General features: G+C 34.2%; 1 protein-coding gene across 1 annotated transcript in view; it reads left to right on the top strand.

Moving 5' to 3' along the window:
- The window catches only part of COL21A1 (collagen type XXI alpha 1 chain), a 272,179-nt gene that overhangs the window by 120,964 nt on the left and 137,443 nt on the right, over positions 1 to 13,772 (top strand). The window contains exons 2-3 of the mRNA XM_001371647.4: positions 152 to 277; positions 3,664 to 4,215. Of these exons, the coding sequence (XP_001371684.2) occupies positions 190 to 277; positions 3,664 to 4,215 (640 nt within the window). The 5' untranslated portion in view covers positions 152 to 189. The remainder of the gene's footprint in view (positions 1 to 151; positions 278 to 3,663; positions 4,216 to 13,772) is intronic.

The following is a 13,772-nucleotide window of genomic DNA, read 5'->3' as shown; positions in this document are numbered from 1 at the left end:
ATATGGTGGTGTCGCCAGTTTGTGTCAGAGGCAGTAGTTGAATTTTCCTCTTCCTGACTTCAAAGGCACTTTCCTTCCCCCTATATGGCATGGTGTTTCTTGGGTATTCTTATGACACTAAATTTTTGCATTTTGATTCTTTTTTTCCCAGATAAAGAAGACTAAAATATTCATAACTATATCACCTACATGGCTCAACACACAAAATATCTTCAAGTAATTCTCATTCTGTTGCTTCAGGATTTTGCATCTGCTGAAGATGGTGAAATAAGATCAAGTAAGAATGATGAATTACACAATTTCTTTTTTCCTATTTTGAACAAAAATATTTCCCAGGAACTGAAACCACAAGTCTTCTGTTTTAGAGGAGAAGATTCTATATAATCTTGTTTCTACTCTGTAACGTGTTGAAAAATAAGGGTCACACAATTGTTCTCTATGTTTATAAGATGACTTTTAGAAGTAAACCTTGAGATAAAACCCCTAGAAATCATTTATCCTTGATTCCTAAATTAGCTGAATCTAGGACCGCCTCAGAGATATAGTGTTGTATCTAGTGTAATGATGTCTGGGAAATCTAGTAGCAACTATGCTTCTACTAAATTAGAGTTGAAAAAGTAACACTCTTTCCATACTCAGTGGCATTTCTTCTGAGACTTGCCTTTTTAGATTTAGAAAAATAACCATGCTGCTGAAAAAAAGTGTAATGGCTATAGATCAAATAGATAAAATCATACAGTTGGCAAACTCAACACATGTAGGCTAAAATTTGAGGAGTCTGTCAGATTATACAAATAGACTTGTTCAGAATTTGAGAATAGAGATGGCAGTGGCTTCTTTTTCACCCATGTTGTTGGCTAACCATGTAGGAATGAAATATATACTCTGTGAGTGGGAGACAGGCAAAGAAAGATATTGGAGATTGCCAAGTACAATTCATCACTTTAGAAAAAAACAAAACAGAGCAAAATGTGTAAACAAGGGTAGGCCTACCCATAGGAATTCTCACAATATTTGGGAAATGCAACCATAAAATAGCTCCCTTAATGTAATTCTCATCACCCAAAGATTACTTATTGCTTCTGTCTTGCTTCCAAAAATAATAGTGACATTGTATTGCATGAGGTGTGAGCTTACTCTGGATCAGCAGTCACTTTTTTATTCTTCCATTTTATTTTTTTCTAATTGCAGGTAAAACAATTTTTTAATGTTCTTGATTTAAAAAAATGAGTTCCAAATGAGCTCACTCCCTCCTTCCTCTTCTCCCTCATTCAAAAGGCATGCAATTTCATATAGGCTATATGTGTACAGTCATGTAAAACATATATCCATATGACTTATGTTTTATTTTTTCCATTCTCTTTTTTCTTTTCTTTTGTTTCTAATTACAGTTTAAACAATTTTAACCCGATAGTTAGTGTTGAATTTACTTCTAGCATACTTCCTGTGATGTCTTCACCCCTACAACTTTGCCAAGGGTTGGTTTGACAGAGACTACCTGAGCTAGGTACAGTACTCCCACCTGCAGTGCTACCTGTAGGAATAATAGAATTAGAGGCAAAGTTTAAAAAAAAGATGTCTTAGCAGTGATTAGATGCTTTGAATTTTTCAAATGCCATACACGTATGTAACAATAGTACTTTTTAATGATTTTTGTTGGGACAGAGCTAAGAGTTATAATGATTTTCATCATTGTATGATGATGAACATAACCGTTATTAGCAACAATCACAGCAAGGAGATAAGTGTTTTGGCCAACAAGTCTGGTTCAGTTTAATTTGACCAACATTTTTAGTACATACTTTATGCAGGAAGTTGTGTCAGTTGCTGAGAGTCAAAGATTAATAAGAAATGTGCCTTTCTGTCAAGGAGATTATAGTCTAGTAGTGAAGATAGGAGATACAACACTGCTACAAATCAGACTATTATGAATGCTAGGAGTGTTTTGAAAAATGAGGAGCTCACATCTGACCTCTAATGGCTAGAGCCATTTGGAATATTTTATGAAGTAAGTAGCATTTGAAAATGGGTAGGATTTCAATTAAAAAAAATTTGATTTGATATAGTGCATTTCAGATATATATAGTAATGGCATGAGCAAAAACACCAGTAGAGGGAGTAGACATACTACTGAGAATAAAGCAATTATAAGAAGAATAACTGACATTTTTATACTATGAAATTTTCAAAATACTTTACATACTTTAATGGAAGCTAGGTACCACAGTGGATAGAAGACCAGAACTGGAATCATGAAGACTATGAAAATGAAGAGTTCATATGCAGTCTCAGACATTAATAACTTTGTGACCCATGGTGAGTCACTTAACCCTGTTTGCCTCAGTTTCCTCATCTATAAAATGAGTTAGAGAAGGAAATGGCAAACCTCTCTAGAATCTTTGCCAAGAAAACTCCAGAAGGGGTCATGAAGAGTTGGACACAAGTGAAAATAAATAAATAACAATAATGGCAATTCCATACATTATTAAGACAGACCTAAGTATTATAGATGAGTATAATAGCTGAGTGCTATTTCCTATCCTTATTTTCATTTTGTCAAGGATTAGAGAGCTTCAGTGATTTGTCCAGGTCTGCATAGGCAGTGAGTGGCTGAGGCAGGATTTAATCTATGCCTTCCTGACTCTAAAACACAAAGTCTGCCTATGTCACTGCAGAGTGGAAGAGACAGCTAGGATGCAGTGGAGAAAGTGCTGGGCTTAGCATGAGGAAGTCCTGAGTTTTAATGTAGCCTCAATACTAGCTGCATGACCTTGGGGAAGTCATTAAACTTCTGTTTATTTCAGTTCCCTCAACTATAAAATGGGGATAATTTCAATGTTGTTGTAATGATCAAATGGAATATCATGTGCAAAGCACTTAGCATGGTGTCTGGTACATAGTGGAGTTTTAATAAATGCTTATTTCTTCCTTCCGATCCTTCCTTCCTTCCTTCCTTCCTTCCTTCCTTCCTTCCTTCCTTCCTTCCTTCGTTCCTTCGTTCGTTCGTTCGTTCCTTCCTTCCTTCCTTCCTTCCTTCCTTCCTTCCTTCCTTCCTTCCTTCCTTCCTTCCTTCCTTCCTTCCTTCCTTCCTTCCTTCCTTCCTTCCTTCCTCCCTCCCTCCCTCCCTCCCTTCCTTCCTTCCTTCCTTCCTTCCTTCCTTCCTTCCTTCCTTCCTTCCTTCCTTCCTTCCTTCCTTCCTCCCTCCCTTCTTCCCTTCCCTCCCCTCCCATCCCCTCCCCTCCCCTTCCCTCCCCTCCCCTCCCTTCCCCTCCCCTTCCCTCCCCTTCCCTCCCCTTCCTTCTCCCTTCCCTCCCTTTCCCTCCCCTTCCCTTCCCTTCCCTTCCCTTCTAACACTGTTTCAGAATATAATGAAATACTTTCTCCTTAAAATGGGAGTATAATCCTTGCTTGAGGTGACCACCAAATGAGTAATTATGACAAAGAAAAATCGTGGTTTTTTTTGTTTCCTATCAATTTATTCTCTTTCAATAACTGTGAACTACCAACTCATTCCTCTAAAATCAGTTTGGAGAATATTTGTTAAGTGTGAATTTTGTAAACCACTATTATGTATTGTGATAGTTCTAAAATCATTCAATGTTATTTTTTCATTTTTTTTGATACCTACATAATGAGCATATTTTTCTTTTTTTTTCTTTTTAGGTTGCAGAACAGCTCCAACAGACTTGGTGTTCATCTTAGATGGTTCCTATAGTGTTGGTCCAGAAAACTTTGAAATAGTAAAAAAATGGCTTGTCAATATATCAAATAACTTTGATATAGGGCCAAAATTTATTCAGGTTGGTGTGGTTCAATATAGTGATTATCCTGTACTTGAGATTCCACTAGGAAGCCACCATTCTGGAGAGAACTTAATGGAAGCAATGGAATCCATTCAGTACCTGGGTGGCAATACAAGGACAGGGAAAGCTATTCAATTTGCCCTTGATCATCTTTTTGCTAAATCATCAAGATTTCTAACTAAAATAGCAGTTGTTCTTACTGATGGCAAATCCCAGGATGAAGTAAAAGATGCAGCAGAAGCTGCGAGAGACAATCGAATAACTTTGTTTGCCATTGGTGTTGGTTCAGAAACAGAGGATGCAGAACTTAGAGCTATCGCCAATAAGCCTTCATCAACCTATGTCTTTTATGTGGAAGATTACATTGCAATTTCCAAAATAAGAGAAGTGATCAAACAGAAACTTTGTGAAGGTAAATGTTAATATTTCTTTGGAAAGTATAGAGTATCAGTTTTGATTTGCCTCTAGGCATTGACTCAGAAGTGCAATTGCCTCAACTCTGTTGTGATGTTGACTCTGACATTTGATGGTTAAGATTCCTTTAATGTTTTCATCTAGGTATGTATACAGTTGAGGTGAGTAATCTATAATTTGCTATCTTGGTTCCAGTTGTGTTATGCTTCAGTCAAGTCTTTTCAGAAACAGCTCCTTTCCATCTTAAACCCAACATTGGAAAACATATCATATTTAGTGCTCAAACTAACTATGTGCTTCCAGTAGGTTTTACTTCTAACTGCCCCTATAAGCTCTAACTGTAATTATACATTTAGGTAAATCACTGTACTTTGGGCTTACAATGATTTTTAGTATCTTATTCTTTTGTTTTGAATACTAGTATAATTTCAAAATGATTTTACTTTTCTGACATCACATTTTTTCTTGCCTTTCATTTTCTAAAATATGGACTTCACAGAAAATATATATATATATATGCATATATATTTTTTTATTTTTGCTCTAAAACTTTTCTGTATTTTAACAACAAAATGCTATTTCTAGCTTTGTTGTAAATCAATTGTAAATTACAAAACAAATGAATCAGCAGAATTAAACAATTTAAAACTGGGAAAAGTCCAACAAAATCAAGTTAAGATTATTTCTTTGCTACAAAGAATCATTTGTTCCCTTTGCTTTCCTTCTTCTCTTTCTTTCACTATCTCTCAACTATTTATTGCAAATCCATAGTACATCATAAATCCATATTATGTCTGTCAAAGAACTCAAGTTCTGTAACAAAGTAGGGTGTTTGGGACTTTGTTCCAGGGTGTCAGAATTAGGAAACTAACAATAATTCACCTCATAAACTACTGAGGTTAACACCTAATTCACAAGGATAATTAATTAAACTAGCAAGTTCTATCTTCCTCCCTTCCCTATCACACATTTCAGGTTATTTGCCAAAGGTGAAAAATTACTAATTAAGTCTTAGTTTGTGAATTATCAGGAATGCCTGAATAATACTGTTTAAGCAATTGGACAGCCACATAGATGACTGTTAATCATCAGCTCTCTCTATATATGATTAGAGCTGGATGTCTACTTTTCTTCCCTAATATAATCAGCTTTTGCTTTGTTCAAAATAACAAATAATTTTATGTGTACGACTTTATGCTAAGTGTTAGGAATACAAAAAGAGAAATAAAAATATTCTTTGCCTTCATATATGACTTGTACTTTAGTTATTCAACATTACTTCTACCCACTCAGTTTATTCCATGTTCATCCATCTCGTACTTTCGTTTCATACATTTTTCCTGACCCTCTCCTGTTTTCAACACCTCATTTGTTTTCTTTTTCTGTCAAACTCTCTTATTTCTGATGGACTCATTTCCTCTCTGCTGATTGCTTATCTTTACACTTGCTTTTAGCAAAAAGGTCGAGAAGTGATCATCTTTAACTCAGAGTGATATTACAATAAGTCATAGGTTGGCATAAAACACAGGTATGTGTTGGGAGGAAGTGATCCTATAAATTAGTCCTTTTCTAATGTGTGTTCAGGGACTTACAACATCTAGGACTGACAAGAAAAAAACAGCTAAGTGGGACAGCAAGTGTAGGGCTTATTATTCACGTGGAGATCCATATTTTTTTCTTTATGGAGATGCAGGCAACCCGAGAGCATGCTCCAAAGAACCCTGCATGGTTGCGAATAAACTGGATGGATGGGAAGACAGACAGACAGACAGACAGACAGAAAGAGGCAGAAACACACACACAGAGAATATAAATAGTAAAAATATATGGAAAAATATATAAAACAGAGCATTGGGCTGGATTCAGGAAACAGATTCTAATAGCTTTGCGACCTTCGACAAGGATACCTCTTTGAACCTCAGTCCATAATTAAAATTTATTTAATTTATTTTTTCCAGATTACATGGCAATATATTTTTTAAATTAATTAATTAATTTAGAATATTTTCTCATGATTACATGATTCATGGGCTTTCTTTCCGCTCTTCTCTCCCTCTTTCGGAGTTGAGAAGCAATTCCACTGGATTATACATGTCTCATAATTTTTAATAATTGTTTTCTGATATTTTTAAATCCATGTTCTCTCCCTCCCACCCCTTCTCCCCTTCCCAGATTGGCCTGTGATATATTATATGTTGTACATGTGTTATCATACAATGCATATTTCCATTTTCATCATGTTGTGAAAAAAGACACATCACTTAAACTAGACAAAAATTCATGGAGGAAGTAAAGTGAAGAATGGTGTTCTTCAATCTGATGACATAATTAAAATTATTAAATGTTCCTTCAAAAATGATGAATTAATCATCACCAAACATAAATGTTTCCATGAGCGAATCAATTAGAGAAAAAAGGCTTGTTTATGAAATCATGCCTCTCCATTATATGTAACTTGGTTTATTTAAAAATATGTTCTGGATGTTCCAAAAGACTTAGTGCATTTTAAGCTATTTAAACTTAAATGTAGCAGTTCTAACAGTGATTTATTTGTCTTTCCTTCTGGACATTCCTCTTCCCTATTCTGTCTTTTGTTTAATGTTTCATTGATTTATGGGGGTTTCTCTTTTATATTTTTTATTGCTATACTTAGCCTCTTCTGTATGTTTATATCTGTTGAATATCTGTAACTTATTGACTATAATTTATACATATAGTTGTATCAGTTCTCCACATATCTTTGATGTCAGGTCTTTATCAAAGAAATTTGCTACAATTTTTTTCCTGGTTCACTATTTCCTTTCTATCTGCACTAATTTATTTTTGTGAAATAATTTCAACTTTAAGTAACAAAATTGCCATTTTATATTTTATGATCATCTATATTCCTTGTGAGTTCACTCATAATACCCATGGTTGTGAAAACCCCTTTCTGTCCTAATTTATTTATTATCTTACTCAACAAGCATTTATTATATACTTTCTGCATGTCAACTGTGCTAAGTGCTAAGGGTATATGAAAAAAAATAATATTTCTTCAAGAAACTATTTAATGGAGGATAAAAATATACATTTATAAGGCTATACAAGATAAATATAAAGTAGATAAAAGTTGACCTTAGAGAGAGATTCACTTATATTTGTTGGAACTAGGTAAAGAAGAAGGTAGCATTTGGCATGAATCATGAAGGCTGGTGCCGGACAACTCTTTCCTGTTGATTATGGATTCATGGTTTCCTTTTTGTGCTTTTTGGCGAAGGATGAAGTCATATTGTACTTTTTCACTGGATCTTTTGATCATTATTCTGTCTGGCCTGTACTTAAAGATTTTGTTGGAATATTTGGGAATTGGGTAGACTTCTTTCCTTAAGGTAGCCATCAATGGAAGTACCCCTAAAATTGTAACTCTCCTTTGACTACATTAAACCCTTTCTGTTTACTGCATCTTATTTATTTCCAGTTCTTAACTCCTAAATCACTCATGTGGTTTATGGTATTTAGGGGAGGAAGGTTGTACACTGGCACAAATATTTTATGTATAATTATAAAAAATCTCTATAAATTTGACCTCTATTTTCTTCATTATACAAAAAAAAATTTCAAGTTTAGGAGATTTACATTCCCTGGTTATGGAGTATGTCCCCAAATTATAATTTTATTCTTTTGATTAGAGAAGATTTGGACAGAGGAATGGAAGTAGTATATTTGACTTTGCTATCTCATGTAATGCCTGGATGTTTGTCCTTCCTTTCTATGTGAAGGGAAACCATACAGAGTCAGGAAGAGCCAAACAGCTTGGATCTTGAGTCAGGCAGTATTCCTAGGAGAGATTTCCTTGCTGCCAAGAACTATAATGGAACTTGAATGCAGCTGTATCATCAGGCAGGTGTTGTGTTTCTATAAGGGAAGGAAAGAATAAAAGGATAAAAGCCAGGATGTGTCTATTTTAGAAACATTTATGTATCATTGAAACTTTAATGACTGTGAATGAGGCAGAGATTAGACTTGTGATTTCACTGGTATAAGAAACTTTCAATCAGGGAATTCCCTGCCAATGGTAGAGGTAGATTAGCTCATTCTCAGCAACTTTCAGTCTTACAATATTTCCTGAAACTCAGAGAAGTTGTTAATTGTTTAGGTTAGAGGTAGGATTTGAAACCAGGTTTTCTCGTTCCAAGTCCAGGTTTCTGTCCTCTATGCTATACTGTTTTATTTATTATTTTTAAACCAAGAAAACATTATAGTGATACCTGCCATATAAAGAGCAACTAGATGGCACAGTGGATAGAGCACTGAACTTGGAAATGGAAAAACATCTTTCTGAGCTCAAATCAAACCTCAGATTCTTACTAGCAGTCTAACCTTGGTCAAGTCACTTACTCCTTTTTGCCTTGGTTTTCTTATCTGTAAAATGAGCTTGAAAAGGAAATGGCAAACAACTTCAGTATCTTTGCCAAGAAAATTCTGAATGGGATCATGAAGAGTCAGAAATGACTGAAAAATGACTGAACACCTTCCATATAATTACTGAATTTCCTGGTACCCTTTACTACATTTATAAAGACAGTAATTTGATCCAAATAATAGTGTAAATTTATCGTTTGGGGTTTTCTTCCTAATCCTGTGGTGAAAAAACTAATCAATCAGGTACTCTATCATTTAAAAATTTCAGTTAATGTACTTCTTATGATATTCAATAGCTACCCAAATGAAAATAGAGCCAGAAGTTTCTTGTGAATCATCAAAGAAAGATTACAGTAGAAAAAGTATTTTTCAAGATAGTTCAACTATATCTTATTTTAATCTTACTCTTGGAATAGTTGAATTCTAAGTGTGGCATATAGGATTACTTCCATTTTATTCTGAAAAATTCTTGATTACAATTTAATTTGCAGTTTAATTGCCGGCAATCTAAGTTATGAAAAAATTGCCAGAATATTACCGGTTTTGGAATGATTTTTCTTGTAATGTTAGTTTGTAAACATTGCTAAAGGATTATAGAATTTTTTAGGTAATGAAGAGTTACAGATTTAGAACATCGCAACAAAGCATCTAAATAACCAGGCAGAAAACCTAATAAACCAAAAAACAAAACAATATAAGTAGGTAAATAAAAGGGAAAATTAATTATTTGATGTCTTAACAGTATGTTAATTATTTAAATAGTATGCAAGTGACTTATACTAGTCACTTTAATGTATTTGCTGATTATTTCATCATCTTATGATGTAGGAAAGAAATTATTTAAAATTATAAGTATAATTTAAAGTAAATGTTCCATTAGGATTGACCTTATGATCTAGATGGGCCCTGTTTATTGGATTCTTAATTAGAGGGGAAGTGTGGTGGAGGAGAATGAGAATTAGCTTTGAAACAGATAAGGTTTGATTTCAATTCTAACACACATTGGTGTTATGTACCTAAGTAAATCACTTAGCTTCTCAGTGCCCTGAGTTATTCCTATTTATTTTTAGTGTATTTTTCCAGATTATATATTAGCACAATTTTTAATAATAATTTTCTCATATTTCATGATGCATGTTCTATTCCTCTTTCCCACCCTTTTCTCCTCCCCAAGATGGCAAGTAAATTGATATAGGCTATACATTTGTTATCATTTAATACTTATTTCTGTGTTGATCATGGTGTGTAAGAAGATACATATCATTTTTACTAGAAATAAACTCATGAAAGAAATGAAGTGAAAAATGGTATGCTTCAATTTGCATTTAGACTGCTGTCATTTCCTTCTATGGCAGTCTTTTTCATCAAGTGTTCCTTGGAGTTGTCTTGGGTCCTTGGATTGCTGATAATAGATGTCATTCACAGTTAATCATTGAGCATCTTTGCTGTTCATTCATTCACTGAATATTGTATAGTGTTCTCCTGGTTTTGCTTACTTCTCTTTGCATCACTTCAGATAAGTATTTCCAGGTCTGGTTTTTGTGTGTGTGTGTGTGTGTGTGTGTGTGTGTGTGTGTGTGTGTGTGTGATTGTCCTGTTCACCACTTCTTATACAATAGTATTCCATTAGCAGTTACTCTCTAAGATCATAAATTGCAAAGAAGATGCCAAACTGAATGCAGAAGTTTCTTAACTTGAGTCATTTTTAGCAAATTCAGTTCAAGAAGGGTTTATAAATGAACTTATGGCTTAGTTTTATAATAATAGTAGTTGGCATTTTATGTACTGCTTTAAGCTTTCCAGAGCATTATACAGACATGATCTTATTTCATTATTCCCACAATCCTGTTAATTATGTAGGACAGTTTTTACTATTAGCCCCTTTTTACTGATGAGGAAACTGGATGCTAGAGAGGTTGATTAAATTCCTTTCCTAAGGTCACACGGTTGGAAAATTTTGATAATAATATTTAAAGTATTTCTTCTTGAATCTTAATTCTTTACACTGTAATATATACTTTTTACATGAATGATATATGATATACTTTTTCAGGGGGTATTGTTGGTAAGGAATATAAACTACTGAAGAGAGTGGGAAGATCAGGAAGGGTCTGATTGAATGTAGGAGGCTGAATTTGAATTATATTTTGAACCAAGTTGGAGATATATTTCAAAGGGAAAGAGTGAGGAGGATAGAGAACATTCTAAGCATAAGGGCCAGCTTAGACAAAGACTTTATGTAGAGGAGCAGTGATGGCAAGCAGTGGGAAAGGAGTGGGAGTAATATGAAGCCAGTCTAGTAAAATGGTAGGATAGATTAGAACCAGATTATGAAGGATTTTAAATACCAAACAGGAGAATTTATGTTATCCAGCTTTCCTTGAGGAACCACTGATTCTTTTTGAGAATGGGAATTAAATGGATATATGTGTTTCAGGAATACAAACTTGGTGGTATGTGGAGAAAGGATACTATAATAAGGAACTGGAGATAGGGAGCCCAAGTAGACTCTAGTGCAATCATCCCTGCAAAAGGTGAACTAAAGTACTTGCATTGTGAGTAGAGAGGAGATGGATAGGACAGCTCTTGTGAAATTAAACTTGGCACTGCTTGGTAACTGATTACATATAGAGGATGAAGGAGAAATAGAGTTGAGGATGATGTCCAAGGTACAAACCTGGGTAAATAGAAGGATTTCAATAGAAATTGGAAAGAGAGGAAATGGCTAGGTTTTTTCATAAGAGAACAAATTTGTTATAGAAATGTTGAGTTTAAGATGGTTGTGGGATATATAGGGGGAAATACTCAGCAGGCAGTAAGAATTATGTGGGTCTGGAGCTCCAGAAAAAAGATGAAGACTTGATCTGTGAGCCATTCATATAGAGATGGCAATTGAACCCTTATGAGCTGGTGAGATCAAGTAGAAAGAGAAAAGAAGAAAATGAAAGTTACTTCTACTCATTTATTTGTCTTGAACTAAAAAATAATTTAGCAGAAATTCTTGAAATTCATACATTCCTTGGCATTTATTTTCAAGCATATTTCTGTCTTGGTGACACTAACTTGACCTTTTTCTGTGAAGTAACAAATAAATCTATTTGAACGCTTTAATATACAGTCACTCCCAATTTGTTAGTTAGGCACATTCCAAAAGAATGTTTTAAGTGTGTTGTTTGGGATTTAGAGAAGATTTCCCCAGAGAAACAAAATTATAAAAGCTTAAATGGTTTCCCAGGTCAACTATGAGGCAGTGTGGTATAAAGGAAATAATCTATTGAGTCTGATTTCCTGAATTCACTACATATTTCTGATGCTTACTACCAATGTGACTTTAAGCAAGTCATTTAACCTTTCTGGACCTCAGTTTCCTGATCTTTAAAATCAGGTCTCTGGGGCAGCTGGGTAGCCTAGAGACAGGAGGTCCTAGGTTCAAATCTGGCCTCAGACACTTCCCAGCTGTGTGACTCTGGGCAAGTCACTTGACCCCCATTACCTAGCCCTTACCACTCTTCTGCCTTGGAGTCAATACACAGTATTGTATATGACTCCAAGACGGAAGGTAAGGGTTGAAAAAATAAATAAAATAAAATTAGGTCTCACTTGATTAAATGACCTCTCCACACCTAAGTTAATACTATTATTTTTTTTTTAACAATGATCAAGTACAATTCTGAAGGACTTTTAACAAAGATCACTATCCACCTCCAGAGAACTGTTGGAGTAAAAATGAATATTGAAGCATACTATTTTATACTTTATTTGTTTTTTTATTTGGGGTGTTTTATTTTATATGGATATTTTCTTATAACAATGACCAATATGGAAGTATGGTTTGCATGCAAATACATGTTTAATCCAGATCAAATTGCTTATCATCTTTGGGAGAAAAGAGAGGGAGAGAGAATTTGGATCTCATAATTTCAGAAAATGTATGTTGAAAATTATTACATGTAATTGGGAAAATAAATATTCAAAAAAAATTTTATTTGTTTTAATCAGCCTAGGTCTCCCTTTTTATTCTACTGCTCTGAGAATGTGAGAAAAACAAAACTCATTACAAACATGTATATTTAATCACAAAAAATGTTCACATTGGCCATTTCTCCTCATTCACTCTTGAGTTCTTTATCTCCCATTCAGGAGGTGGGAAGCATGTTTCTTCATTAGTCCTCTGGAATCCTGCTTGGTCATTATATTGATAATAATTCAGAACAAAAATAGTCCCATCATATTTATATGCAATAACTGGTTCATCTGTTCCCCAAAAGTTATAAATATTTTTAGATTATTTTTGTTGAAGTCCCTCCATTAATCTAGCCTTTCTCTCATTCCTCTTCTCCCTTCTTCCCTTTATTGTATATTTTTTGTTGAGTATAATGAATTTTTCTACCCAAACTATCTGCATATGCATGTGTATGGTCTTCCTCCTTTTGATCAATTCATATGAGAGTGAGGTTCAAATGAACCTTCTCTGTGTTTCATAAATATAACCATTTGCGTACTCTGAATATGAAACAATTTTTTTCCTAATCTCATTTTCCTTCCCAGTATGCTCTTATTCTCCTTTATTTCCATTATTTTCTTAAAATCATCACAGAACCACTTCTTGATTTTGTCTGATTGGACTCTATGAACATTGATGATGATAGGGTTCAAAGGAGTGTAAGGCATTATTTCTCCATAGTTGGATTTAAGCAGTTTATTAATATTTGTTTCTTTATCATTGTTCATTTATGCTTGCACTTTTATGCTTCTCTTTCTATACTCTTGTGTTTGAACTTCCAAGTTTCTTTGAAGTTTTAGAATTTTTATCAGGATTATTTGGAAGTCCTTTATTTCATTAAAAATCCACCCCCCCCCCCCACTCTCCCACTGGAGAATTAATACTCAGTTTTGTTAGATTTGTTACTCTTGGTTGTAAGCCTGTTCTTTGTCTTTTGGGATATTATTATTTTCCAAGTTCATAGTGGTGGCTGCTAAATCACATATGATCCCACTTATGGCTTCTCAGATCTTAAATTATTTCTTTATGATTCTTCTTTGTATTTCCTTCTACCTGTTTCCTTTTTTCCCCCCTTTGGATCAAAAACACTGTAACAGTGATATCATCTTGTCTCTAGTACCACTTTTATTTCCTCAAGCAACATATCA

The sequence above is a fragment of the Monodelphis domestica genome, chromosome 2 (genome assembly GCF_027887165.1).
Source record: "Monodelphis domestica isolate mMonDom1 chromosome 2, mMonDom1.pri, whole genome shotgun sequence".
NCBI classification, from domain to species: Eukaryota; Metazoa; Chordata; class Mammalia; order Didelphimorphia; family Didelphidae; genus Monodelphis; species Monodelphis domestica.
This window is presented reverse-complemented; position numbering and strand designations above follow the sequence as displayed.